This window comes from Chelonus insularis, unplaced genomic scaffold (assembly GCF_013357705.1).
Source record: "Chelonus insularis isolate UGA/USDA-ARS -01 unplaced genomic scaffold, ASM1335770v1 contig_94_pilon, whole genome shotgun sequence".
NCBI lineage: Eukaryota > Metazoa > Arthropoda > Insecta > Hymenoptera > Braconidae > Chelonus > Chelonus insularis.
Genome location: NW_023276783.1, coordinates 1,371,003 through 1,398,886, shown reverse-complemented (window position 1 = coordinate 1,398,886; position 27,884 = coordinate 1,371,003). Strand labels below are relative to the sequence as shown.

Genomic DNA, 27,884 nt, shown 5'->3' with positions numbered 1-27,884 from the left:
ATGTCATTGAATGTGAGAAAAAAATAGTTTTAATTAACATTAAAAAGATATTCTTATCAACTAAATGATTAGTCCAGTATTCACTTATTTTAACCATTGACATGGAGAACATGTTCTTCTATAGATAATTTACTTCTCTGGAGATGAATATTTTCTTTAAGATCAAATCAACTATTTGGATATAATTGAATGATGATGTTTGTTTTTCAAATGTAGTCATTTTAAGAACAATTAGTCTAAACCAGACATTCACTTATTTCTATCAATAGCCAATCATCTTGGTCAAACAAATATATTCATGTATCAATAATGGAGCAAGCAAACAACAAGGCACACGTGAGATCAGCAATAACTGTCGCACGAGCCGTAAACTCACTTAGGCCAATCAATTTCAAGACCTCTTTTCTTGTTTATCCATACTTGTTGCATTGACGTATCCATGTATGAATAATGTACTCATAATCTGTAGTCTTTCCTACAATTTTTTCATTGTAATACTTTGCTCTGACTTCTTCAAAAGTGTCTTGAAGTCTGTCTGGAAAAGACGGCCCCCCATCGATGAGTCAAACAGCAATCCATAAGTCTGTAAGACACGCCCGTAATCGTTGTTATTTTATCGTAAACGGTAATGCACTCTCTTTACTCTTTTTGACTTTTTATTTCTGTAATTTTTTTTTTTTGGCTTGAAGCCACACAAGTTCTACTTAAACATATTATCCCCCGCAGATGTTAGTCCACTTGGTTGCTTCATCCCACCATCTCTTACTCTGTCTTGCCGCTGAATCTTGAAGAAGAATATGCATCAGAGCAATCATTATCGTGCGTCATTACGCAATTGCTGCGGCAAATGAAATGCATCGATGCATCGTCTACACTCGTCGATTAAATTGAGATTTATTGGAAAATATAAGTAACATTTTCGTCATGATTACTTTTGTGCCCTCAAGCTTTCAGTCGTTTTCTTCAATTCACGTATGTTCATATATTCATACATCCACTATTTGTTCTTGGTAATAAACAATTTTACATTTTTTATTCATTGTAATTCTACATAAAGTTAATATACTATAATAATTTTGAATTGATTTCAAAATTTATACTGGAAAAGTTTTAGATTTATATTCATTTATCAACACTCCGATAATATTAATTAATAAATTATAATAATTATTTTTTCGCAAAAATTGTATTTATTTATAATATTAATTATGATGAAGAAATTTACGAAAAATTAAAAAGAACAGTGGGCGTGCGGATGTAGCAGCAAATTAGTGTGACAGTAGAGATAAGGAAATGGTCCTTTCACATGGTTATCAATTCCGGACACGTCAATGTTCATCTCGGCCTTGATTTTAAAACTCTGAGAAAAAAAGAAAACATATCTTAACGGCATTTAAATAAGTTCATATGTAATCTAATATCAAAAAAGCTCAACTGTTATAATTAAATAAACATTCCAGTAACCATGCTAAATAAATTAAATACATACTAAGAACGTGAAAAAAATTCATGTAATTCGATTATTTCTGCATGAAAGTATTGTATAAATATGAATGAAAATTCACTTAATTATAATTCAATAACTGTATCATAATGATAAATATCTAAGTCTTACAACTGTCATAGATGTCCTAGAGAAGGAAATGGATCACGTCTGTTTCACTTACATACACGCATCTGGAAAAAATCAACAGACGTCATCATAAATACATCTATTAGTGATTAAACTAGTCATAAATTCACAAATAACTCTTCAATTCCATTAAAATTCACATAAACCATCTTCAGAATTAACTGTATGTTGGCATACTATATTTTAAGTGTAGATGAATTACATAAATGATCCAATATTGAACATTCTAAATCTACGTGAAGAAAATGCATTCAAGTTGAACCAGGTTGTCGACCGATATACATATAAATGCTTCTTGTATATCTGACTGCAACCATTTACCAAGAACAACCTTTTCGTGATTACCACGCTTGCAATGAACCAGAAGAAATAGTGTTAAAATTATAGTTCATGGCAACTAATTCGATGGTGAAGGCTGCATTTGATTCAAAAATAACAGTCCTTATTTTTTATTCTTCGTACGAACGAGGAAACTATGCATAACGAAATTTGATGTAATTATATACCAAGTCTGATACTAATTAAAGTAATAAGAGCTAAAATAGTTTAATGGTGTCGATTATAGTTTAAATAACAAATTTTTATTATTATAATTAATAATTATTTGTAACGATAATTAAACTCATGAAAGTTATTGTACAAAATTATTGTTGAATAATTCATAGTTAAAATTAATACAAACTTAATTTACATTCTATTCTTTGGTAAATTATCTATATAAATTATATTTTAATATAAAATATATATTTTCTTCTATATTTATAGCATAATTTCTAGAATTATTATACATAATTGTTTTCTAAAAAATCTATCAAATGATTTATTACATTAAATGTCTTGTGAATGTTAGTAATAATTAAAAAAAAAGCCTATGACATTTTAATAAAATAAAATAATACAAACGACTATTTATTTCTTTACGAAATTTCTATACACAATTACACAATTGATGTGTATATACATATTTTTATTTACGAAGGGAGTAAACCCAATGTTTGAAGGCAAATTTGTGCAGCTTCGGCCTTCGCTTGTTTTTTATTGGGACTTGCTACACTTGGTTTATACTCAATTCCATTCACTTTGACCTGAAAGTAATTTTTTAATATTTTTTTAATAATTTTTTTTTTTAATTGCAAAGTAAGGAAAAGAAGGCATTTTATGAGATAGTTTAATTATCGTTATCGTTAGCTTACTCACCTTGAACAAGAAATTCTTCTTATGATCAGGTCCACATTCAAAGCAGAGCTCGTAAATTGGCGCTCCAAACTTCCTCTTTGAGCAGTACTCGCCAAGCAACGAGACGGGATGTTTACCTAGAAGATTGCAAGTATTTATCCATCTCTTGGTAATTGCCAATAAATTATTTTAATCAAATAACACTTTCATTATACCTTCTAACGTTTTTATGGTAGGAACTACCGGTTTTCCTGGAATTTTTCCTGGTCGCGCTCCAATATCTTGATCAGAAATGAGTCCCCTTTTGTCAAGTTTTACTTCCAGTTGTAAAGGTTCTAAAGTGCCTTCTTTATTTTTTCCTAAACCTTCTCCTGGTCGCCATCCCATTTTTTGAAGAAGTGCCATACCCATACCACCACATACTGGTTGTGCTGAAGTTAATTGGTCCTAAATAAAAAAAAATGTATTGTGAACCATTTACTTTGTCATTATCATTTGAACCCATCATGAAAAAAGGGATAGTATTAGAAGCATTATTGTTGCTATTATCATTATTATGATTATTAATAACATTGTTATTACTATAATTGACATTTTGCTTAAATGTTCTTTTGATAATCGTCAGAGAATAACACTCACCAATGATCATTGATTTTAAATGGGACATCAGGCAGCCGATGTTGATTCTTCTTTGTAGTTAAATGCCTGTAACAAACCCTCAGGTGGATATAGACTAGTGCTAAATATCGCAGCTTTCTTTATCATAAGCTGATTCAATATTTTTGTAACCTATTATGATGAGAAGCTGATGATAGTTAGCAAAAATCTCACAGAAGTTGATTGTCCCTGATATATTAATATTTTAAGTAATTATTTGAAAAATACTGAAAGTTTCAAAATTGCTTAGAATGATTTTGAAAATAACAAATGAGACAATGGTACTCCTGTGTCCGCGCAGGCACAGAGTCCACCTCTTTCTCTAAGAAGTGGTCTATGCCTACATCACAATCTTTTTAAAGACTGTACCTGAAAACTTGTTACAAGCTATTTTTTTCGATTTTACAAAACTTTTAAGATTCAAATATGGATCCTTGAATTGATAAATAAAAGGAAATCACCTCAATTTGTTAGAAATTGAGATTTTAAACTTTACCTTACGAGCCCAGGCTTGATAGCCTGCTGTTAATTCAGCTGGTGACAGCACTTTTACACCAGTACTACCAGTAAACTGACCTGGCATTTGTTTACTCTCTGCCCATGTTTTCATCTAAAATAATTAAATTAAAAATAAATAAGTTAATTTTTCACTTATTTTAATCTTTGAATTTATAAATTTGATTAAATTCATTTCTAATTGCCTCATTTTGTGCATGATACATCTCATTTAAAGCTTGAACATCATTTGGATTCTCTCTAAGTTTTCTCATTGCTGCTAACCGCTGAGAAACAATCGTACCAATATCAACTGCCTGAAAAATAATTCAATTCATAATTATTTAATCCAAATTATGATAATAATGACAATATCATACCTCAGGAGTAGCTTGTGGAAATACAGTAGGTAATGGCTGTGGAATTTTCGGATCATTTATTGGTGTTTCTGCGACCGGAGTTGGAGTTACAACAGCTACTGCTGGTGGTGGAGGAACTACTGTACTATTAGCTAAAGGAACTACTGTACTATTAGCTGGAGGAATAATAGTAAATGCTGGAGGTTGTAATGGTGTTGAAGCAGCAACAAAAGGTTTTTTAGCTTCTAATTTTTTGACTGGTGGTGGAGGTACTGGCGGTGTTGGTGGTGTCACATCAATCCACTCATTTTCTAGAAAATATAAATGATATCATTTAAACAATTCTGGTCAATAAAATTCCAACACAAATTCAGGTATGTCATAAATACCAGTTCTTCGATGTTGTTGACCACTAGAAACAGGAAATTGTAATCTTAATTGATTAGAAGATTCCGCAGTTCGTTCTTGGAATGTTTTTGTAGGCAATTGTTTGGAATCTCTAATATTCATAATTATCGAATTAGGTCTTTCTTTCAGAAGAAATGGATGATGAAAGCCTTTCTCAGATTCACTATTATTACCACCTTCATCTGATGAAACACTTGAAAGTTCTCCCAGTGCTTCAGATTTAGACAATGACTTACAAAAATCTGTAACCAAACAAAATTGATGGTTTGCTTAACGAATAAAAAAATTAAAAAAAAACAATAACTCAATATTGAACATACCTATTAATTCATCAACAGTTTTTCCACCAGCTTGAATAGCAGCGATAGCTTTATCTTGTTGTGCTAATGGTAATGTCCCTCTTTTTATCATGTTAATAGCATTCTTTCGAGCAATTTCTAACAATTTTTTTTTATCAATCTCAATCCTTTCCCTGTAATTTAAACAAAACATTATAATATCTTTTAAAAAATATGCTATTGTTGATTCTTACTTTCGTTCTTTGCTACGACTACGTCCTCTGGATCTATCACGATTTTTATCTTCACTTCTACTTCTCCAGCTATCATGAGAATCAAATCCATGTCTTTTTCCTCTATTTTTAACTGATTTTCTATCACTACTACGATTCCGATTTCTTCTTTCACTACTCTTTGTCCTTTTACTCTCTTTTCCGCGACTCCTACTACGTTTTTTTGAATGTGAACGTGTCGATTCCATTTTTCTATCCCTAGAATGACAACTTCTACTTCGTTTTCTTTCACTACTTCTAGAACTTCTACGATGAAAATTATCAGATTTTTTTTTGTCCTTCTTGATATCGTCATCATTACGCGTTTTTAATTCTCCTGATTCTTTATTTTTTTTAGTTTTTTCTTTTTGATTCAAAACTAGTCTCAAATCGTTCTTTATATGATGATTAGGCTTAATAACTGACGAATCATCTAATGAATCAAATGAATCTCGTGGAGGTGTTGGACTCAATGTAGGAGTCCGTTCATCAGACATGCTTTCTGATAATTCACCATCTTCCATACGAGCTTCTTTTTCTTTTTTCTTATTTTCCACTTCTTTAACTGTTTCATTGTAAACAGCACTATTTTTTAAATCTTTTATTAAAATTTTTGCTCTATTTGGTTGATCAGTTTTCTCTACAGATAAATAATCATTTATATTAATAACTTCATTTCATAAATAGTTCTAAAAAATAAGTTTATGTAATTTAAGAAAATATACTTACCAAGTAATCGAGGAACAACTGGTTCTTCCAAATCGTCATTAATTTTTTTAGAAATAGGCGGTAGTTCAGGACTATCAGATACATTTGGTTTTATATCAAATTCATCATTTTCGAGATCTGGTTCTTTTTTAATTACACTTTGAACTAAATCAAATACTGTTTGAGGCCTTGAATCTTCCATGCTATGAGACCTACTGGTTCTACTTGCTTTCTTTGATTCTGGAGAAAGAATTTCTTTTTTTATTTTTAACTTAGGTTCCTCATTATCTGATGAATCACTAAGATCAGATCGTTTTCTCTTTAATTTTTTTTTATGTTTCTTTTTTCTCTTAATTGCACCTAAAGAAGCATTTTATGATTAAGGAATTTATAAATAGTAAACAATGTAATAAAATTAAAATATTATTAATATTTAAAACTTACTGTCAAGTTGAGATTCGCTTTCACTACCAGATGAATTTTTCTTTATTTTTTTTTTATGCTTTTTATCCTTATGTTTATGTTTCTTTTTACTTTTCTTTTTTTTCTTTTTATGCTGATCATCGCTGTTACTTTCGTTTTGTGAATTTATCGGTGAACTTACACCTTCATCAACATCAAAAGTGCTGAAAAGTTCAGTAAGAATTTCATTAGATGATTTTTCTGGTAAGTCAGGTTCTTGTTTAATCTTTACAGCATCCACTCCAACTGTTGTAATTAAAGTAGCTAAATTAAAAAGATCACTCATTTGGTTCGTTTGTTTTGAATTAACGTTAAAAATAAAAAATTTGAAGAATTTAGAACGAGTTAATCAATAAAATGTACAATTGGACATGTTGTGAGCTACACTTTTATTATTGTTGCCGCCATCTTTACCAAAAGCAAAGTTAGCGCCATCTATAAATAGCTTGAATTCTTTGAAACAAAAAAAAGGGTAAGAGACATCAATGCCAAAAACGTATAACATAAAATAATTATTAAATTTTATCAATATTATAAATATAATTACTAATATTTATTTTTAAAAAACTCATAGTCAGTAAAAGTTATTTCCAATTTAAAATTTTCACTTAATTATGCAAACAAAAATTTGTATAACAAATATCATCATTTAATGAATGAAGTTAACAATAATTAAATCATTAACAATAAATTACAGTTATCAATATTGTTTATTATTGAAAGAAATTTAAAAAATTATAAATAAATATTGGTGTTTTTGAAAAATTTTTGACCGGTAAATAAATAATACATTCAATTATATATTGTCAAAACTGTATCAAACATAATTTGTTTTACAGTAAAATAAATTCAAAAAAAAATTATGACTAAAAATAATTTGAATTATGTCTTTTTTTATGTTGGAATTCCAACCGGATATTGTCAGTTACACATGAATGAATCAGGGGCTATCGAGGCTAAGCTCTCATATGAGAATCTCATTGAATGGATGTAACCACCACATAGGATGTTTGTAAATCGGAGGAAGTTTCTAAAGAAATTCCAAGCCACGTCTACAAGTGATAAGTTATAAAATTAGAAAATCAAAACATCTTCAATAATTAAATCTATTTATAATTTCAAGACAAAAATGCATTTTAATTGGCTGAGAAATAATGCTAATTAGTTAAAGAGTTAAAGAGAAAGAGAGAGTAGAAAAGATTGTACCAAGTGTGGACTCAGTCAAGAGAGTACATGGACCCGGAGTAGAGAGGCTGCTCTCATCGTTACACGACTACACTTCAATTCCCTTTTCGTTCTCACGAGAATGGAATGTAAGGGCTGACCAAACAGATTCTCTCAGCTCCATGATACCGGTTCATCTCGATGCGTATTTTCTTTACTGCACAAAAAACATGCTTGGAGTGCTGTCCAAAGGGCCTTCTGAATCCTTGATTTTTTTTCCTTTTAGTTGTACATGGTAAATATAAAGTAAAGATTGTTGGTCACCAGTTGAATACATAGAGAACTGAATATTTACTTCATTCTCAATATCTCCATATTGAATAGTTATATAACTTTATAATAATTAAAAGGTTGAACAAAAAATGACCCTGATTATTATTATAATAAAATATGTATACATAAAAAAATTCGAATGTATATTTTTCAGCGATTAGATTTTATTTTTTGCATTAAATGTTTACTATACAATAGTTTATGCATGACATAAATGATAAATACAATGAATAAGTTTGTTTAAATGTTGAATCAAAAAATTTTTTGTACATAAAAAGATTCATCATTTTTGTTGTTGAAAGACGCAACTCGATTTCTAATCATTAATCAACGTACTTTTAATATTTTTTTTCTAAATAGATAATATATTTTCTTGCAATAGTTACTTACTCTCGACATTCTAGACATTAAAAAATATTATTGTGTATGATATGCTATAATTATTTGTATTGTTAGGAGAATAACTATTATTTATTATTGTAAAAGTGTCGTGATGCGTCTACCACAAAATAATTAATATGAAATATCTATTAAAATTAAGAAATAATTTTTAAGAAAATCCTCGGAAATTAATTCATAGTTATGGCAGATTATTTTAAACCAATACTGAAAGTAAAGCATCGTTAAATGAACTTTAATTAATACTTAATTATTATATATTTATATATACGATATAATTCGTATTATAAATTATTAATCAGTAGTATATTTTTTCAATAACTGATCAAAAATAATTTTGTTTTTCAAAATAAATCAAAATAAATAATGAAATTAAATTTCTTGTTATTTTTTCCAATTAATTAAAGCAATTTTTTAAATAAATTTACATGGCTTAAAATAGTAAAATCCTAAAAAAATGAATTAAAATAAAAAATTTTTAGTTCCAATTGTAGACATTTTGTAATTATAATTTCGAAAGTAAGTCTTGAAAACTTTACACAGTAAAACCATTACTTTTAACTTTAAATTATTTGTTCACTATATAAGTTGTAATAAAAAAAAATATAAATACATAATCTAATTGCATTTATTCACTTAAAAAAATAATTAAATATTTTCTCCACAAAGAAAGGAAATCCTTTGCATCGGGTAATTTAGTTATATTTTGCTTTCAGTTGGAACTTTCCTCGCGCTGTACGTTTCTCACGATAAAATTCTTTTGATAATTATTTGCTTTTCCCTAGTAACACTCCTAAGAGTCGAATTTCAGTCCACAAGTAATAATTAACAGTAAGGCACTAATAAGTGCCGATGAATAATTATGAACAAAATTTATTACAAATAAAATTTATGATTCTCATAACCATTGTTGTATAATAAATTCAGTATTGAGAACGGCAATGAATTAAATTAATTCATGATACGTAAAATCCATAATATGACGATGTAATCAGTTCATATGAACAGATCCAGTGACTGATGAAAAAATTTTAGAATTTAAAAAATATTTCAATACACCATCAAGTATGTAATGAAAATGATTTTTAATGGGATTCATGAATTTTTTTAATATAAATTTTTCAAATTATGATTTAAATTTAATATTTAATGTAACGACACATTTTTTTTATGTAACATGATTCGTACTTCTTGCTTATGACGACCATTATTGAAGATAAATTATAATGTTAACGAGTAGGATGTGCTTGTATGTATATGTATATTATATGCTTAAAAAGCTCCCACCATGATTTAACCAGTCAGACTTCCTCCTATGAGTCACAATTTAATTTAGAAGAAACGTCATATACGATAATAAATAATGTGCGTAGTTTAAGGAGAAAATTCAGATTTATAAAAGAAAATATAAAATTTAAAAATTAAATGTCTCCATGATAGTTGTTATAATTCACATTACTTTCATGGATACTTTTTAGCCGCATTCTTTATCGTCTCTCTAGTTATTAACATTTTACATTCCTCAGTGATTATTTAAAATGCTTGGAATTTAGATCTAGTTCACGATTATATAATTAAAATACAATTCTGGAATGACTAGACGTCATATTAATTTGCAATTTTTTTCAAATAATTTGCATTTAATTACGGGTGTTTTCCACTTGTTATCAATTTTATTTATTAACTTATATTTAATGCGGCTTAAAAAATAGCAGCAACTCTCAGATGCAGGTACAATTCAGCGCGAGAAAAAAAATAATTTCAACAATGCTCATTCGATTCAGCTGTTGAATATTTAAATTCTTATATTAATCTCATCAAAAATGTAGATGTTAATGTAGTTTTTAATGTTTGGAAAGCAGATGGTGGATGATAATTTTTCGAAATTGTACCTTCATGAACTGAGAATGCCTAAATAACGCGTAAAATGATTTATCAATTTATTATTTAATTGAACAATTAATTTGTATCATTTGTAAGTTTTATTCAGATTTTTCAAAATTATTTAATTTTTGAGTTACAAACGGTAAGAGTTGTGATAAAGTAGCAAGGTACTATGATATAATCGCACGTACCGTCATAGTGACGGGTTCTCGACACACCGCGCAAGTTGTCATGCTGGGCGCGCACTTAGTACAAGCCACCATATGTCTACAAGGTAGAAATACTACACCCAATTCTTCGTTGTAACAAATTTTACACATTCTTCCATCATCTGATGATGCTTTTTTAGGAGTTGCCTTGACATTAATTTCTCGTTTCGCCTCAGTTGCTACTGATTCAATTTCAACACTTGGTGGTGGTGATTCGACCTTTTCAATATAGCTGGGCAGATTCATTTTCATTGTTTCCTGAAAATAAAGCACATAATAAATTATTTTATCAATCCTTATCAAAATTGAAGTATATATTTTAAAAGTTACCAAGTAAAAATGCACATTCAATATATTGAAATTGGTAAACTTTAATGATATTGACTCTAGAAATATTTTAAGATAAGTGATAATAAAATTAATATTGATAATTACCTCTCGGGAAGGTAGAGTAATCGGTTGTCCTATGACGCTGTTGATAAAGGATTGACCTTTGACCATTAAAACGTAATAACATTTCTTGAACCACTTGGCATGTTGAACCCAAGGATCATCTGTAGGTTCCCAGTCTTTCAGACCACCTCCACAGTGATAGCATAATGTTTGATCTCCGGTTCCAGTATAATAAAAGCCAGCGTCAGCCAATTGCTCTTTCGTTTGAAGCATAGATTTGGGCCAGGATTCAAATGTTCGTAGCCTTGCATCATAGCTAGCATATGCGGGATGAACGGGACATTTTGGATGCGCTATTCCTAGACTTCCCAATTCCACAGGATTTGACTGCATTTTTCCATCTCCAATGCGGAAATCTGGCACAGCATTCGGTCTGAAATCGTCATCATAATGGCCACAAACATCTCGACTTCTTGAACTTGCTGGTTCATCAACACTCACATTTGCATCAATAGGAACATTACCACAAGGTAATCTTTTAACAAATCGACAGTTTGACTGCCAGCGTTGATGATCAGACATTGGATTATCACCTTCGACCCATTGTCCTATTTTAATATCACACTCAAAACATTTTACATAATCACCTTCGCCGGTAAAATAAAAACCACTCGCTGCTAATTTTGCAGGGTCCATGTAAGGAACAGGCCAATTGGTAAAACTTTGTAATCTAACTGATTCATAACGATAATTTGGAGAATGTGTTTGATTATCAACTTCATCTATTTGGTCGGATGGTTGTAAATGTTGATTGTGGTGAAATTGTGATTGTGAATTTTCCGTTGGCTTCAAACATGTCAGGTTATCTTTCAGAATTGTTTTACGGTCTATGCAATCATTCATCTTGAATTCAAAACTACTTCCAAGTTTCATAAATTATTATACGTCTACTGATGAGTATGGTATTTTTTATTTTGTTTCCTGTAATGATAAAAATCAATCATTAAATTATTTTGTCGACGATTAATGAAATTATTTGAACAAAAGAATAAACATAGCAACCGACTAACCCTAAATTCACTTTTTATGCTAATAAATATAATAAATAATTAATTAAATTTGTAATATCAGCCGTTAAACTATCGAAATGTTCGCTTCAACGTATAACGACATATTGAGTATAACTTTCAGACTAACAAGCGATTTCATAAGTAAGCCCACGCGGTACTTGTTTATTTATCATTATTACTCATCAAAAGAGTCTTCCCACAGATCCAAACAGCTGCATTCACAAGAATTAGATTATATAGAAAAGATTCTATGTGTGTGTTTCTTTCACACACAAGTTTCAACACAAATAAAACACCAGTCTTTAGCAATCAGTCCTAATCGGTATGTGTTCACGTCAATATCGTAATTATTCTAACTTTACTTTACAAATGTATGTAAATGATCACTTTATTCCGACGTGATATATAACACATCTAAATATTTTCAATATATTCGGTCATATTTTAATTCTCGATCATTTCTGCGGCCTCTAAAGCTAACGATTGACGTCGAACAACACCACACACGCATACCAACTGTATTCATGCCACACAAGAGATCTATCTTTCTTTCTCACGTTCCCCCCAACCAGTATGTTCAAGAACAAGATGCCATTATGTCTATCCTACTCTCACGTTTTCTTTTTGCTTGAGGCTCTTTGTGGTTGCACTGCGACGTTGCCAGATGTTTTTTTAAAAAATACTTTAATATTATAACTAGCTTCAAAATAATCAATGTTTTTTGAAGTCTGACATATCAAAAACCACTTACTGGTTAAGATTAATTGCAAATTAATATGTATATTTTTTTTATATGTATGTATATGAGTATATATAGATATGGAAATAAGTATGTTGGTATGCGTATGTATGGCGCCAGATTACGAATAATGCAACCTCACTCACACACAGTACCAATATCAAGTCAACCGCGTCAGACCAGTCACTGTGGAATGTTGTTGAAGTATCACTTAGCTATATAATTGTCTAGAAACTACCAAGCCTCTTTCAAGAATGATGGAAGATACTACTAATACCTAATCTTCTATCTTTCAGTCTATGATAACGATAAGGTATTTTCATTCTTAGAATAAGATTATTAGACTAATTTTAAAAAAGTCAAGGTTATCAAATAAAATATTTTTAATTTACCATTTTTAAGAAGTTTAATGTCCACTTGTTTATTATTTTATTAAGTTCTTTATAAATAACTATTATCTTTAAACTTTGGATTATTTATTATCGAAATGAAGCTATAACAAATAAATTAGACTTGTTGTAATGAAATAATAATTAAAGTCTATAAATACAATCAATGTATTGTTAAGAATTTTTATGTCAAACTTTCACATATGTTGTTCTCGTTTTTTTCTTTCATTCTCACATGGCAACAGTGGAAGAGTGTGGTTAGGAGAAAGATAACATAAAAGTCCCTAGTCGGTATTATACACAACCGTTCTTTGTACGGGGACTACTTTACACATACATATAACTGAACAAACCAAAGGAATAATATTCCAACTTCTGGTTTATGGTGGGGACACGTGGTTGATACAATATTTAAGGTAGTGAGGGCATTCATTCTTTTGCTTTATCATTGGTTGTGTGTGTGTGGAAAGAAACTACACACATATACAAAGTCACGATCCCCCGTACTATTATTTGTAAAATTTACTCACGCCCTGTTTTTTTTATTAACTTCAAGAACGACGTAAAAAAAATGAACATCCGTTAGATTTTTTGTTTTAAATTCTTTGTCAACATCACTCAATTATGGAAAATATTGAACTGTTCGATTCAGAACAGCTTTTATCCTTCAACATATTATCTTCATTTTTAATAAACAAATTGATATTAACAATGATTATAGCACGTTTGTTTAAAAAAAAAAACTGTAATAATAAATAACCAAAACTTACGTTTTTGCTTTGATGAATTTGAAAATAAATTCGAAGCACTAAAAATGTATTATATTGAACTAATGTATGTTTTCAGTATAAAAAAAAAATATCGATGGAATTCACGGATAAAACTTTTTAAACTTTACTTAATAAGATAATAAATATATCAACAAAAAAGTTATTATAAACCAAATAAATAAAACATTTTATTATAAATTAATCTGCGAATTGCAGATGGAGATAAAATGTTTCACTCGAAACGATAACCAAGTTCGAGCACCACGAACTTCTGCATCTCACTAAAAATGTTAAGGCTTTGGTAATGGCGACTTTACTCGGTATATAATATGGTAGGCGTACGAACAGTCACCAGCTTACAGACACACAAGCGTTCTATTCTCACTTTATTGAGAGAGCGTCGAGCGTAACTGCTCAGGTAAGGCCGCAGGAAAAAGGCCACAAGCCGTAACAAAACACGACAACAACGTAAATAAATTACGTTTGCATTTTTTATTTTTTGCTTCCCTTTAATAAATCGAAAAACGAAAATAGTAACTATATGTACGCAACACTTTTATTGTATTTTTATCATACTACAGCTGTGTCTACACTAGTATAGACTTTGTTATTATTCGGCCTAGGGCCGACTGGATAAATTTTTCTAAGGGCGAAAAACTAGCCTTACAGACGACTATCAACAACCCCTCGAGATACTACGCGCTTGCCCTACGACGCAGGCCACGTACCCCTATTTTCATTGATCCATCTTTTTGAATTATGTATAAATTTATTGAAAAAGTAGAACATTCACACTACTATAGAATAATATACCCATATCAAGCTCTTGGTATTATTAATACATTACCAGTTCTTAACTAAGCTACAATTAAGTTATATATGATATAGAGGAATAAGAACAAATGACTGGACAAAAATTTACAGTCAGCAACTCTGCTAGAAAATGAAGCAAAATAAGGCAATGTCAGCTGGTCACAGTCCAACTGATCGATTTATCTCTTGACTAAACGTAATCATTACTGAGAAAACTTAGAAGTTTTAAATACACACGTCATCAATCATCACACAATGTTTGTTCAATCAAATTTTTATTATAAAATTTTCCATTTATTTTATCAATCATTTACAACATTCTCTTATTATATTACACTTAAATTATATTTATGTTTGGAGTGTTATTTTTTTCAACAGATTTTCGATCAATTGTTTATCATTTACTAACATTTTTTAATTTTCCTTTCAAATAGTTAAAACCTTTTTATAATACACTGATAAATTTAAGTAAAACCTTTAAAATAATTTACTTCTCATTAATTTAAACAAAAAACTATAAAAAATCTAATTCTATGCTTCATTATTCTTCGAACTATGAATCATTAAGTTATTAGATAATTTGTAAGCAAGAATTATTATGAATGTTACCAGGAAATGGTTTTTTTGGGAAATACATTGAAATAAAACATTTCAATTGAACGGAAATGAATTTTTAAAATATCATCTATTTTAAATTACTTCCCAACAAGTTTTCATTGGCTCTACCAGTAATTTATAATTTAAAAATATAAATATTAATAATAAAATTATTTCCTCATAATCATGAATTTGCATTGAATGTTAATTGACTATTACACATTTGTTTAAAACATATTTCGTAAATTATTCATTGTAAATAATAAAGAATACAATTTGAGAAATAATTGACAAACAATAAGTAGCATTACTGTTGTACATGATATTTTTTTTGTTTCTATTAATTATTCTTGTTCTCTTAAATATATATATATATATATATATAGTTGTCAATTCATATATATGTATTTTTACATGATAACTTTTTGGTCTACCGACAGGAAATCAGGTATCAATGAAATATTATGTAACGATTTCATATTCATAATCTACGATTCAATGTTAAAATTGATTCTTTGGTAACTCTGATAATTTGTATTTTTGTTTTCTAATTTAACTTATTTTTCAAATTTTACGAAACAAATAGTATCATAATGAATATTAGAATCTATTTGAAGAAAAATAAATAGTTATAATTAACGAATTAATTCAATCATTTAAGCAAGAAATGTGCGAACTGTCGCACGAATTTCTTGACGGCACATAGGACAGTCTCTTAGAGATGGAGCACAATGAACACATGTAGCAAGGTGTCCACAAGGCAAAAATACAACTGAAACTTCTCTATCCATACATATTTTACATAATCGAGCTTCTTTTAATCTTCGATTTTCCTCTTCAAGTGAAACTAGCATTTAAATGATACAATAATATTATAATTATATTCAAATTCATTAGACAAAAAATAAATTACTTTATTACTTACGGGGGCCATCAGATGAATTTTTTTCCGATTTTTCATCTTTATCAGGTCGTTTTGGTAACTGTTTATCCTTTCCATTAGATATCACACATGTTTTGATATTACTTGATCGATCATTAGTTACCGGTGGTAAAGGTCTAGATCTGTTTGAAGATTGTTCGGTGATGGCTTGACTTAATAAATTGGCCAAATCAGATGAAGGTTCTTGACTACTTTCAAATCTACACTTTGAAAAATCATAAGTTAATTATGCTCTTACATTTTTGCCACAGATATCGAGAAGATTTTATATCTTTCAAGATCAAAAACTCTTGAGATTAAGCGAAATATTGGATTAAAATAATCATTAATAGTAGAAGAAATTAAATCAGTTACCCGTTGTTCTCTTCCGATAAGTGTATGTGACGAACATGCTCAATAAGTTGATCTGCATTGGTGTAAGGTACTCCAAATCTTTCCATCCTCTGTCTTAATGCTGTTTTAACTCTGCCTAGATTTAATCCAATTTGTAAAGCTGTCTATGAAATAAAAATTTCAAATAAATAAAATATGTCAATAAATATTTCAGTGACATGAATCTTAAATAAGACTTACAATTGCAGGTGCTGAATGTAAAAGCTCTTCAACCTCGGCGTCAGTAACTTCTCGTATAATTGAATTCGAATTGGAATTTAGATTACTAGCTACCATAGAACTCGAATTAGCATTCGATGCAACGTTGGTTGATTGAGATGTCGAAGATGTGACATTCTCTCCGTCTTCAGGTACTCCAAGAAATATCTATGGTAATTAAACAGTGTGGTTTATCATAAAAATAATTGTAAAATATGTCAAAACATTATTACAATACAAAGTAAAGTTATAAAATACAAACCATAGGGTCTAAAGGTGGTCTATTATCAAGACAGTGCTGAATGAAATCTTGTCCTCGAACAATGGATACAAATCCGCATTTTGGAAACCATCTAGCATGCTCCGTCCAAGGATCATCATCGGCCTCCCAATTATTTAAACCACCATCACAGTGAAAACATCGTACTTGATCTCCTGTACCTATTAAATTATTTAAATTTAATAAAACTATCGTTAATATGTTTAAAAAAAATAACTCTCAAAGAGCTATAGTACGAACCCACATAATAAAATCCTGCTATTACTAGCATCTCAGGCGTTTGATGAAGATTTTCTGGCCATCCTTGAAATGATCTCAGTCTACTCTCATATGTTGCATATTTCATTCGCTTAGGAGCAGTATGTTTTTGTATTCCTAATTTATGCAAATCTGATGGTGTTCCTGATAGCAATGTAACATTTGCCAATTTTTCTTTTTCCATTGTTGTCACAGCTAAAAATAATTTTTACGTCTGTTAGAAATGATAATAATAGTGAACAACTCTACTATAAAATAGTAATTAATGATCTTGAAATTAAAAAATTAAACGATTCTAACAAGTTATGCAAGATAAAAAAATTCAATTTAAATTAAATAGATAGATGAATAAATTACTGATGGATTGTACAAATGGATAATTATTTAAAGTTAAGTTAAATAATACCTGATCCCATTAGAATAATTTTTAAAAAATACTTCGCTTATAATGATAATCGATGACTTTCGTATGATATGAGTATTCAACAGTTTTAGCTTAGCATTACTATTGCTTAATGTAATTATATTTAGCATTCTACGTAGAATAAGTCACTTATACTTAACACCAGAATTATCTAATATATATTTCTACTTTAAATAAATGTTGGCACTTTTTATTATACCTGAGTTACAGTCTTGATGAGTATAAAAATCGCAATCAGGAAAGCCAATCCGGTGTTCTGTATCTGGATCATCACCTGGTTCCCACATTCTCATAATTCCTTTACAGTAAACACACTGAACCTACATTAGATCATTCATTTTTTAATTAAAGTATTTAAGAAAAATTAGCTAATATGATGAAATAGCATTAAACGGATTCGTATCATAATATAATTACCATATCTTCTTGTTGAAGATAATAAAATCCAGCTCTTGCCAAACTTTCTGGAGAAGCTGCAGCAGTCGATGGCCAATTTTGAAACGAACTTAATCTTTGCTCATAAGTTCCATACTCTAATTGTGGATTTTGACTTAAAACTACTGGTATTCGTCCAGTTGGAGAACCCTCTGGACTTCTTGTTCTTCTCCTTGGAGGTGGAATTGGAGATTGTGAAAGTGGTTGAACTCTAATATTTTCAGATACTTCTACTATAGGAACATTACAAGTTCCTGAAGGATCCTGTACAAATGGGCAATTTGGACTAGCTTGACGATGACGAACCATTACTTGGTCTCCGTAATCCCAATCGGAAATAACAATTCCACATAAGAAACATTCAACATCTGTATTATGACCAGTATAATAAAATCCACCTTTCGCCATCCTTGAAGGATTCACTGCAGCATTTTCTGGCCATCCTGCAAATGTGCTAAGACGATTTTCTTCGATGTTCATAGTGTTAAGAGTATCGAATCAATCAATAAAAATATTCATCCGCTATTTACAAAATAAATATGTGTTGTCAATTCATTTCGTCATTAAAAAAAAATTCAAAAAATTTCTACTGTATAGATAAATATATATGTAAATAATTTATACGTAATGTTAATATTTTCTTATAAATTTATGATTGATAACATTAAATAATCATCAATAATAGTAATCAAGGTTAGGAAAAATCACTGTATACACAGCTGCGTATCTAGCATTGTTGAGGTTATTTCGTTGCACAAATAATAACATATTTGCACTAATTTTATAAATATTTATTAATACTGTCAAATACTGATGTATCAATGGAATGCCAACAAGTCAATTTTTACGTCTTTAATTACTTGGAAAAGACAGATTGTGATATTATATCAGTAAGGATATATCAAACACTAGCAATACAACACAGATATCGTATGTGTCAACGTATATTATTTGCGTTGATGTGTATATACATATATGTAAATATGAATAAAATTATTATGATTATAAAGTAAAAGTGCGATGCGCGCGCACAATTTTTACAATACACCTAACTTAACCTAACTAACCTCAAAACGTTTGCATTAGGTTTTATGTCAAACAACACGACTAAGTGAATTTATAAGTTAAATAATTAATAATTATTGTCCATAAATTATCAAACCAAAATGTTTATTCAATTTGAAAGTGCAAGAGTAAAAGCAGCTCAAAGAGAAGCTATTGAAAAGGCTCGTGAGAATATATTAACAGAGGTAAAATAAAAATGACAATAGCTCAACTCCAATTATACAAAAAAAATGTTTATTAACTAATGAATCAATTTTTTAGGCAGAAGAAAAATATCACAGAAAAAGAGCTGAAAAAGAAAAGGCTAGACTACGCGGAGATGACAAATGGATGCTGCCTTCAGTGGAGAAAAATTTATCATCTGAAAAATCTAAAAAAAAAAGAAAAAAGGAAAAGAAAGAGAAAAAATCGAAAAAGAAAAAACATAAAAAACATAGCTCTTCGAGTTCTAGCGATGTAAGTATTTGTAATTTTATGCTCACTAGCATGATTAAAATTCATACTTTTTTAACATTACATTCATTGCTCTAATATATAATTTTAGAGTTCAAATGAAGATGAATGGGTAGAAAAAACAACGGATACAAAAAAAGAATCACCTTCCTCATCAGCTGCTAACAAATCTGAAAAACCACTTCAAAGAGATGAATGGATGAGTCTTTCTGGATCATTTTTCTGTTCTTCTCGTGACAAGAAATTACAGGAAAATAAAGCAAAAAATCAAGACACGTGTATTCTCGATAAACCAGGCCAAAGCAATAAAGAATTAAATCCTTATTGGAAAAATGGTGGAACAGGATTACCAAAGCAAGAAACAAGTTTGAATGAAACAAATTCAACAACTATGAGTGCTGCATGGTTAAAAAAAAGTCTTCAAAGGGCTCAAGAACAAGCTCAAGAAGAAGGAAAAAGTTTAGAGGAAATTGCTCAAGAACGATGGGGTTCTTTAGAAATTATTCAATCTATGATTGAAAAAGCTGAAAAGAATTGTAGATCTTCAAATTGGTCTAGGCAAACTCAGAGTAATTATAAATATAGTCATAGAGATTACAAGAACAACTATGATAAATCACATAGAAATCGAAGTAGATCTCGATCTAGAAGTCGGGAAAGATCAAGACGTAGTTATCGGAGCAAATCTAGATCTAGAAGTCAGGAAAGATCAAGATATAGCTATCGTGATGATACAAAAAACTATAAAAGTACAAAATTAAAGTTTAAGAAACCTGATGAAGAAAATAATCAATCTATATCTTTATCTGCACAAAAATCAAGTTTATCAAAAAAAAATTGGAAAAAACCTCAACTTGATGAAAAAAGTGCCTGTACAGAAGAAAGCATTAATTCTCAAGTATCAAAATCAACTTGCGAAAGATCAGAAAGCTCTAGTGTGTCGGAAAATTCGGAACCAGAAGATGAGCCGCCAATTATTGCACCTAAAATTTTATCTGACGATGAATTAAATAAACTAGCAGCTAAAATTGTTAAAGCTGAAATCATGGGAGATACAGAGTTAGCAGAAAAACTAAAAGAAGAATTAAAAAATGCCCAGGAAATGAAGAAAAATAATCCTAATCTCAATGCTCAAGCATTCAAGAGAGTAGAAGAAAATGTTATTTTAACGACAACTAGTTCGAAAGGAATGACGAAACCATTAGAGCCAAAAAGTCGTTACAATGAGCCACAACAAGGCCGCAGAAAAAATAAGAAAATCAATTCTTATGAAGATGGACAAAGAGTTCGTTACTTTGCAGATGATGATAAACATTCACTACGTGATATGTTTGAAAAAGAGAAAGGATTTTCGATAGATCAGAATGATAAAGCATTTGTTAAAATGGCATCTAAACAAATGGATATGGATGAGTTATTTGAAGAACGCATTACCCATGAAGAAAGTGATGCCAAACAAGACCTTAGAAATAAAATGCATGCAATTAAAGAACATAAGAAAATGGAAAAGACTTTAGAAAATTGTCATTGGTGTATTGATTCACGTGCGATTCAAAAGCATTTGATTGTCGCTATGGGATCTAAAGTTTATTTGAGTCTTCCTGCTCATGAATCATTAACAAATGGACATTGTATGATAGCTCCTATTCATCATTGTTCATCACAAACTTTGATAGATGAAGATGTGTGGGAAGAATTGAAAATATTTAAAAAAGCTTTAATTAAAATGTTTACTGATAGAAATGAATGTCCTGTGTTCTTCGAAATTTTCATGGGTCGACATCGTTTTCCTCACATGCATTTAGAATGTGTATCACTCCCGGAAGAAGTGGGTAGTATGGCACCAATGTATTTCAAAAAAGCTTTACTAGAATGCGAAATGGAATGGTCAACAAATAAAAAAGTTGTTGAATTAAATAAGAAAGACATAAGGCAAGCTATTCCCAAAGGCTTGCCATATTTTGCTGTTGAGTTTGGAGATCAAGGAGGTTTTGCTCATGTAATTGAAGATGAACAGCTATTCCCTAGAAATTTTGCTCAAGAAATTATTGGAGGTATGCTTGATTTGGGCTCTAGTATATGGAGAAAGCCGAGAAAGCAAAAATTTGAACAACAAAAGCAGAAAGTATTAGCTTTTGCAGAAACATGGAAAAAGTATGACCCTTCAACTAAAGCCTGTATTAGCTAGCTCGGTTACAAGTATACCTCCTTATGGAAAAAGAAAAAAATGGGTACCACGGAAACTAGAAGTAATTTCATGATTCTTTCACAGTACATAGCTCAGTACCCACTACAAATGGGATGGAAAGAGAAAAAAATCAGCAACAATTTAGCCGTTCAATTAGACGCTCGAGGAAAAATCAAATTTGATCTTATTGCACGTCAGGGGCACTCCAAAAATAAAATTGTCAAATATGTATTCGTCGGTATCAGAAGAGTACTGATTAATATTCAGCAGCACGTAAAACGTGCAATTTACGAGCTCAGAGATTTCGAAATAAGTCAAGACGAGCCTGCAAATGCTCGAAAACTATTTGAACGTTTATTAGACTGTACTATTCATGTTAAAATATGGATAGCATATGCTAAATTTAAATTAATTAATGCTAATTCGGAAGAAGAAGTCGATAGTGTGGTGGCAGCAAGGCGAATTTTTGAAAGAGGAAATGGTGCTTTGCGAGCTAATGGAGAGCGAGAAAACCGAGCTCTACTCCTTGAAGCATGGCGAGATTTTGAAAATGAAAAAAAAGACGACCAAAGTCGTGCTAAAATTGAAGAAAAATGTAAAAAAAAACTAAATACATTCAACGAGTCGTTGGAGAAGATAGTACTGATGGTTGGACAGAAGTTTTTTATTTTGAATTTCCTGGAGACGCATCTCAGAAACCAATTCTCAAGCTTTTGTCTATAGCTAAAGGATAGACTGCACAAAAACAATCAGATAAATCATCATAAATGATTGTAGATCATTGTAAATAAAATTGTAAATGAAATAAAATGCAAGGATTTATAAAAGTGTAGTTTATTTAGTTTTATAAAAATATAAAAAAAAATTATTTAGTTCTATACAATTATTAATTAATATACATATTATTTTGATTTATTCTCAGCAGTACCACTGCCGTAGGTAGCATCCCATTGAACATAAACTCCAAGGTCTTCTTGAGAAACACTTGGTCGAACTAGACATAGAGCATTTTCAAAATCCTCAGCCGTAACACATCTAACATCTTCCTTACGAATATTTTCTAACTGCTCAAAAGAAATACTCCTAATTGGGCCCATACTAGCTTCCTTACATAAATTCGTCATATCTGCACCAGAATAATTTTCAGACATGGCAGCAATTTTATCAATATCTTCATTAGTAAGTTCATGTCTTTCATTAGCTAATAAGTTCTCCACAATCTGTCTTCTAGCTTCGAATTCAGGCAGAGGAACATATAGCCTTTTAACAAATCGTCTTCTCGCAGCCTCATCAAGTTCTTGAGGCCGATTAGTAGCACCAATAACAAGAATTCTATCTTCATCTCCTGTTGTAGCACCATCTAGTTGAACTAGAAATTCTGTTTTTATTCTTCGAGAACTTTCATGTTCAGTTTCAGATCGCTGAGTCAATAAAGAATCAATTTCATCTATAAAAATTACTGAAGGTTGATGAACTCTTGCTACGGCAAATAAAGCTCTAACCATCTTTTCACCCTCTCCAACCCATTTTGATGTTAGCGAGCTGGCTGATATTGAAAAAAATGTTGATTTACTCTGAGAGGCTATTGCCTCTTGCCTATGAACTGTCGGAATATATTATTTTTATATCTTGACACACATACTACTTCTATTATTTATAAGTTTCAATGTAATTTTTTTTTAAATAAGTATATTCCGATGTTAAAAATAGTGTATAAGTTCTTATCTATAAACAAAAGTGTAATTCAAAAATATTTTATATGAATTGGAAACTGCTAAATGACAATATAATGAATTAACAAATTCATGAATTAGCATAATTTATTTTATAATAAATTGTAAAAAATTAAATAATCATACAACAATGTAATTAATGAAAAAGAAAACAATAAAATGAATTAACACTGCAAAATAATTATTCACTTTGATTTTTGTTGTTATTTTCTTTTCGCTCTTTTTCTTCATAAAATCCTGCCACTGGCCACATTGTTAAATGTTGTTCCAATACCGCGGGAAAAATAGCCATAGCTTTGAAACATTCGCCCATTTTATCGTGATCCGTAAGCATTCGATATTCAGATGTCAATTGGCTCCTCTGAGCATCAGTCATTTTTTGAAGCATTTTTAATCTTACTTCAATACCTAGTTGCAATAAGAATTTCCTTTGCGTTGTAGGACCAAAAACTATTGTTCTATTATCCTTCGTTGCAATTTTTTTTATCATACTAAAATCCACATCCGCTGTAAGGTCTGCTGAACCAGGATTAAGAAGCGGATCTTGTTGTTGGTGATTTTTAAATGCTCTGAAAGTATCCATTTTATCTCCAATATGACCATAATCAACAATTAACATAATTCCTCCATTTTCTTTGAGAAATTGTGCTAAATAATCCACGGTGGTTAAAGTTTGAGGGCTAACTTCTACGTGGTCTCGTTGTTCATTTTCCTAACAAATATTTTATGCATAAAATGAATTCAAAGTTTCGTTTGGAAATAAGAACATTTTTTACCGTGATAAATAATTTTGAAGTCAGTGTTGGGAAGCTTGATATAACGTAACGAAATTTATCATCGTTCTTAGGATCTATATCAATAAATATTTCTCGCCAAGAACCTTTAATTTTCTACAAAAACAAATAATAAATTATACACAATACAATGTATCGGTAAAATTCAATTTATATTATAATTACCTGATATTTATGAATTGGTAACGCATCAAAAAATTCATGAGCTACAAAAATACTGAATTTTTTAGGAACATCTTCTACTGCACGATACCAAAAAACTTTAGTCCCATCTGCAGTAACTCCTTCTTTATAATGTGAAATTGATGGTTTACCATTTGTATCACTTACTGTTGGTGTTTCTTTCAAAGTAACACTTAATTGTTCTGCTTGAATATCTAATAAAGCAGGACTGACTTCAACCAAGTGAACAGATACTTTTTCAAGCATCTTAAATCGCTTAAAAATTTTTAAAATCTCTCTAGTCAATGAACCTCTACCTGGACCTAGTTCTACAAGATGAAAATCATCTTTAGTAATTTTTCTCCACTCATTCAATACCCAAACTCCTATCATCTACCATTAAAAAGAAATTATATTATGATAGTTGAGATATATTTATTTGCAAACAAAAAGAATATTTACATATCAAATATATCTAAACATACTTCTCCAAAGAGTGGACTTATTTCTGGAGAAGTTATAAAATCACCAGTTTTTCCAAAAACATCTTTATTCATGTAATATCCACCTACAGGATTTGTCAAAGCTTCTTTCATAAATTCTGCAACAGTTATTGGTCCACATGCTTTGATCTTGCTTTGAAGATGTTTTGAAATCGAAAATTCATCTTTATTATGAATACATGACATAGAAAAATTAATACCCAATATCTTTGTAATTTTATAAAATAATTTATTATGATAACTGATGAAAAGTCTTTTCTTAATGGGATTAGCAAATGTATACATATTGTTTAATACATTAATATTTTTTATTTTTATATTAATAAAAGTTTGTAAAAAACACTTTCAATCGTTTTGGAGTAATCTCTTCTATAATATGGTAACGAAAAAAAAATACTGGGTGCACAGTTACTTATGGTGAAGCCGGATATATAATATGTAAAAAAAAAAAATAACAACTGATATGGGAACTTGTATTTGCAAATTGATAGTTTTTGCGAAAAAAATTATTATAGTTTGACGAATTAATTCACGTTTTAATAAATCTTATCACCATTATGGATCATTGCGCCACCTACAACTGTCAAAATTGCGATACATAGCGAAGTTAACCTTTTGTCCACACCGATTACGCTGATATAAGTATGACACATGTCAACAAATCCAAAAGTATTAAAAATCAAAAAATAAACTTTGTTAATGTTTCTTAAATAAAGTGTACTTTTATAAGTAAATTAACTATGGAATCAACTAGTACAAATACAGAAGAGGAAAATTCATTAGTCACTGACTATTTAGCAGCATATCATGAAGTAAAGTTCTCTGGAGACAATGATCCTGCAGATACTTTTAGAATATTAATGGCAATGAAATATCACGTTGCAAGGAGAGAGTAATAATAACTGTTTGCAATCATTATTGTTTATTTACTTAACTCAGTAATTTTCATATATATTTTTCTTTCAGATCTGATGAATTAGCTATGCAACTAATGGATCATGCTTTAGATGAATATTCAACATTAATGGAAGAGCATGGCCATTATTCGACTAATAATCCAGACTTTGAAAAGAAAATAGTTCTTGAATCAGGAATAAAGCATATCGATGATATCAGCCAATTTATCAAGCCTCTACCTTGTCAAACAGACAATTCAAAAAGTTGTACGGATATCGACCTCACAGATCGTGACATTGAAGATTTAATGGAATATTGGAATGGAAAAAAAGAATCTCCAAGACGTAGGAAAGTATCTCAAGGTCGTGTACAAGATGTTCAAAATGCTAAAAGTAGTTTTTCAGCTGCTTCATCATCAAGAACTGCTGCTGTAACAGCTCCAAGTGCCACAACAGCAGAAAGTATCCTCAAGAAGCATGAAAAACGTCAACAGTTTGCAAATTTATATCAAAAGTATTCTAAATTTAACAAACATCCGTATAATGAAGATTATAATGAGGATTTGAGAGATGAAAGAAGACAAGAAAAGTCTCAACAATTTACAAACTCCCATCAAAGGTCTTCTAAATTCAATAGGAATCAATACGATGAAGAAGAAAATGATGATCTCCAGAAAGATCGCAGGAATTTGGTTCCATTCAAATCAGCTAAAGAATTGAATTCACAGCAAAAGAGTTATAAAAAAACACTAGGCGGTAAACCAAGTGCTAACTCTCAGTATGTAAATCCATTCAAGCGTGAGAAAGAAAAAGAAGATAAACAGCCTGAAAAATCAACAGACATAGAAGATGAGCGACTGAAAAATATTGATCCTAAAATGATTGAGTTAATAACCAATGAAATTATGGATTCAGGAGCTTTAGTAACTTGGGATGATGTAGCTGGCCTTCAAGATGCTAAAAGAATTATAAAAGAAATTATAGTCTTTCCAATGCTACGTCCTGATATTTTTACTGGACTTCGTCGTCCCCCAAAAGGAATGTTACTTTTTGGACCTCCAGGTACTGGAAAAACTCTGATAGGCAAGTGTATTGCATCTCAGAGTAAATCAACATTTTTTTCAATATCAGCCAGCTCGCTAACATCAAAATGGGTTGGAGAGGGTGAAAAGATGGTTAGAGCTTTATTTGCCGTAGCAAGAGTTCATCAACCTTCAGTAATTTTTATAGATGAAATTGATTCTTTATTGACTCAGCGATCTGAAACTGAACATGAAAGTTCTCGAAGAATAAAAACAGAATTTCTAGTTCAACTAGATGGTGCTACAACAGGAGATGAAGATAGAATTCTTGTTATTGGTGCTACTAATCGGCCTCAAGAACTTGATGAGGCTGCGAGAAGACGATTTGTTAAAAGGCTATATGTTCCTCTGCCTGAATTCGAAGCTAGAAGACAGATTGTGGAGAACTTATTAGCTAATGAAAGACATGAACTTACTAATGAAGATATTGATAAAATTGCTGCCATGTCTGAAAATTATTCTGGTGCAGATATGACGAATTTATGTAAGGAAGCTAGTATGGGCCCAATTAGGAGTATTTCTTTTGAGCAGTTAGAAAATATTCGTAAGGAAGATGTTAGATGTGTTACGGCTGAGGATTTTGAAAATGCTCTATGTCTAGTTCGACCAAGTGTTTCTCAAGCAGACCTTGGAGTTTATGTTCAATGGGATGCTACCTACGGCAGTGGTACTGCTGAGAATAAATCAAAATAATATGTATATTAATTAATAATTGTATAGAACTAAATAATTTTTTTTTATATTTTTATAAAACTAAATAAACTACACTTTTATAAATCCTTGCATTTTATTTTCAGTGTTATTTACAATGATCTACAATCATTTATGATGATTTATCTGATTTTTCCGATTGTTCCTGATAGAATGTT

General features: G+C 30.2%; 7 protein-coding genes and 1 long non-coding RNA gene across 12 annotated transcripts in view; 3 read left to right on the top strand and 5 right to left on the bottom strand.

The window, feature by feature from the left end:
• Positions 1-17,150, top strand: part of LOC118073038 (uncharacterized) — a 35,270-nt gene extending 18,120 nt beyond the window's left edge. Inside the window, exons 3-4 of one of the 2 annotated variants that reach the window (XR_004691062.1) lie at positions 16,733-16,915; positions 17,010-17,150. This is a non-coding gene — a long non-coding RNA (uncharacterized lncRNA). Of the gene's footprint in view, positions 1-16,732; positions 16,916-16,989 lie in introns of both variants that reach the window. The other variant, XR_004691063.1, reaches the window with a different exon arrangement.
• On the bottom strand, positions 2,517-6,867 carry LOC118073030 (protein SON-like). 2 transcript variants are annotated; one of them, XM_035093313.1, is made up of 11 exons: positions 6,431-6,867; positions 6,008-6,346; positions 5,261-5,918; positions 5,049-5,200; positions 4,710-4,970; positions 4,342-4,631; positions 4,168-4,278; positions 3,963-4,076; positions 3,025-3,256; positions 2,831-2,946; positions 2,517-2,718 (listed from the first exon to the last, which is right to left on the bottom strand). In XM_035093313.1, the coding sequence occupies exons 1-11, from the start codon at positions 6,732-6,734 to the stop codon at positions 2,605-2,607; spliced, it is 2,691 nt and encodes an 896-aa protein (XP_034949204.1). In that variant the 5' UTR covers positions 6,735-6,867; the 3' UTR covers positions 2,517-2,604. The 2 variants fall into 2 exon arrangements, with proteins under 2 accessions (XP_034949204.1, XP_034949205.1); XM_035093314.1 differs by lacking the exons at positions 2,517-2,718; positions 2,831-2,946 and adding an exon at positions 3,449-3,514 and having other exon boundaries at positions 3,116-3,256.
• Positions 9,462-13,858, bottom strand: Diap1 (Death-associated inhibitor of apoptosis 1). 3 transcript variants are annotated; one of them, XM_035093321.1, is made up of 3 exons: positions 13,799-13,858; positions 10,873-11,811; positions 9,462-10,695 (listed from the first exon to the last, which is right to left on the bottom strand). In XM_035093321.1, the coding sequence occupies exons 2-3, from the start codon at positions 11,761-11,763 to the stop codon at positions 10,399-10,401; spliced, it is 1,188 nt and encodes a 395-aa protein (XP_034949212.1). In that variant the 5' UTR covers positions 11,764-11,811; positions 13,799-13,858; the 3' UTR covers positions 9,462-10,398. The 3 variants fall into 3 exon arrangements, with proteins under 3 accessions (XP_034949212.1, XP_034949214.1, XP_034949213.1); XM_035093323.1 differs by lacking the exon at positions 13,799-13,858 and adding an exon at positions 13,032-13,105; XM_035093322.1 differs by lacking the exon at positions 13,799-13,858 and adding an exon at positions 11,901-12,641.
• Positions 14,938-18,619, bottom strand: Diap2 (Death-associated inhibitor of apoptosis 2). Its single transcript, XM_035093318.1, has 8 exons — positions 18,122-18,619; positions 17,904-18,024; positions 17,263-17,475; positions 17,005-17,183; positions 16,725-16,910; positions 16,506-16,648; positions 16,134-16,351; positions 14,938-16,055 (listed from the first exon to the last, which is right to left on the bottom strand). The coding sequence occupies exons 1-8, from the start codon at positions 18,617-18,619 to the stop codon at positions 15,865-15,867; spliced, it is 1,749 nt and encodes a 582-aa protein (XP_034949209.1). The 3' UTR covers positions 14,938-15,864.
• Positions 18,620-19,202: 583 nt separating this feature from the next.
• Positions 19,203-22,672, top strand: LOC118073032 (CWF19-like protein 2). The gene is made up of 3 exons (XM_035093316.1): positions 19,203-19,389; positions 19,466-19,660; positions 19,749-22,672. The coding sequence occupies exons 1-3, from the start codon at positions 19,306-19,308 to the stop codon at positions 21,843-21,845; spliced, it is 2,376 nt and encodes a 791-aa protein (XP_034949207.1). The 5' UTR covers positions 19,203-19,305; the 3' UTR covers positions 21,846-22,672.
• A 57-nt stretch (positions 22,673-22,729) lies between these two features.
• Positions 22,730-23,458, bottom strand: LOC118072889 (fidgetin-like protein 1; the record flags this gene model as incomplete). The annotated part of the gene is made up of 1 exon (XM_035093046.1): positions 22,730-23,458. A coding segment is annotated over one exon (711 nt), but the record flags the coding sequence as incomplete, so codon positions are not given.
• A 296-nt stretch (positions 23,459-23,754) lies between these two features.
• Positions 23,755-25,627, bottom strand: LOC118072834 (protein arginine methyltransferase NDUFAF7, mitochondrial). The gene is made up of 4 exons (XM_035092966.1): positions 25,020-25,627; positions 24,538-24,927; positions 24,355-24,468; positions 23,755-24,290 (listed from the first exon to the last, which is right to left on the bottom strand). The coding sequence occupies exons 1-4, from the start codon at positions 25,320-25,322 to the stop codon at positions 23,760-23,762; spliced, it is 1,338 nt and encodes a 445-aa protein (XP_034948857.1). The 5' UTR covers positions 25,323-25,627; the 3' UTR covers positions 23,755-23,759.
• A 4-nt stretch (positions 25,628-25,631) lies between these two features.
• On the top strand, positions 25,632-27,772 carry LOC118072833 (fidgetin-like protein 1). Its single transcript, XM_035092965.1, has 2 exons — positions 25,632-25,929; positions 26,004-27,772. The coding sequence occupies exons 1-2, from the start codon at positions 25,778-25,780 to the stop codon at positions 27,706-27,708; spliced, it is 1,857 nt and encodes a 618-aa protein (XP_034948856.1). The 5' UTR covers positions 25,632-25,777; the 3' UTR covers positions 27,709-27,772.
• Positions 27,773-27,884: the final 112 nt, after the last annotated feature.

Bases quoted from the DNA above. Each gene is read 5' to 3' on its own strand.
- LOC118072834 (XM_035092966.1), bottom strand. From the start codon at position 25,322: ATGTATACATTTGCTAATCCCATTAAGAAAAGACTTTTCATCAGTTAT. The intron at 24,928-25,019 runs GTATGTTTAGAT...TTTTAATGGTAG, and splicing joins TAAGTCCACTCTTTGGAGAA to ATGATAGGAGTTTGGGTATT. The intron at 24,291-24,354 runs GTAAAAAATGTT...AATATTTGTTAG, and splicing joins CTTCAAAATTATTTATCACG to GAAAATGAACAACGAGACCA.
- Diap1 (XM_035093321.1), bottom strand. From the start codon at position 11,763: ATGAAACTTGGAAGTAGTTTTGAATTCAAGATGAATGATTGCATAGAC. The intron at 10,696-10,872 runs GTAATTATCAAT...CTTTATTTTCAG, and splicing joins TTACTCTACCTTCCCGAGAG to GAAACAATGAAAATGAATCT.
- LOC118073030 (XM_035093313.1), bottom strand. From the start codon at position 6,734: ATGAGTGATCTTTTTAATTTAGCTACTTTAATTACAACAGTTGGAGTG. The intron at 6,347-6,430 runs GTAAGTTTTAAA...ATGCTTCTTTAG, and splicing joins AAGCGAATCTCAACTTGACA to GTGCAATTAAGAGAAAAAAG. The intron at 4,971-5,048 runs GTATGTTCAATA...GTTTGGTTACAG, and splicing joins AACTGTTGATGAATTAATAG to ATTTTTGTAAGTCATTGTCT.
- LOC118073032 (XM_035093316.1), top strand. From the start codon at position 19,306: ATGTTTATTCAATTTGAAAGTGCAAGAGTAAAAGCAGCTCAAAGAGAA. The intron at 19,390-19,465 runs GTAAAATAAAAA...TCAATTTTTTAG, and splicing joins GTGAGAATATATTAACAGAG to GCAGAAGAAAAATATCACAG. The intron at 19,661-19,748 runs GTAAGTATTTGT...ATATAATTTTAG, and splicing joins GCTCTTCGAGTTCTAGCGAT to AGTTCAAATGAAGATGAATG.
- LOC118072833 (XM_035092965.1), top strand. From the start codon at position 25,778: ATGGAATCAACTAGTACAAATACAGAAGAGGAAAATTCATTAGTCACT. The intron at 25,930-26,003 runs GTAATAATAACT...TTTTTCTTTCAG, and splicing joins TATCACGTTGCAAGGAGAGA to ATCTGATGAATTAGCTATGC.
- Diap2 (XM_035093318.1), bottom strand. From the start codon at position 18,619: ATGAACATCGAAGAAAATCGTCTTAGCACATTTGCAGGATGGCCAGAA. The intron at 18,025-18,121 runs GTAATTATATTA...GATCTAATGTAG, and splicing joins ATCTTCAACAAGAAGATATG to GTTCAGTGTGTTTACTGTAA. The intron at 16,056-16,133 runs GTAAGTAATAAA...TTTAAATGCTAG, and splicing joins AAATTCATCTGATGGCCCCC to TTTCACTTGAAGAGGAAAAT.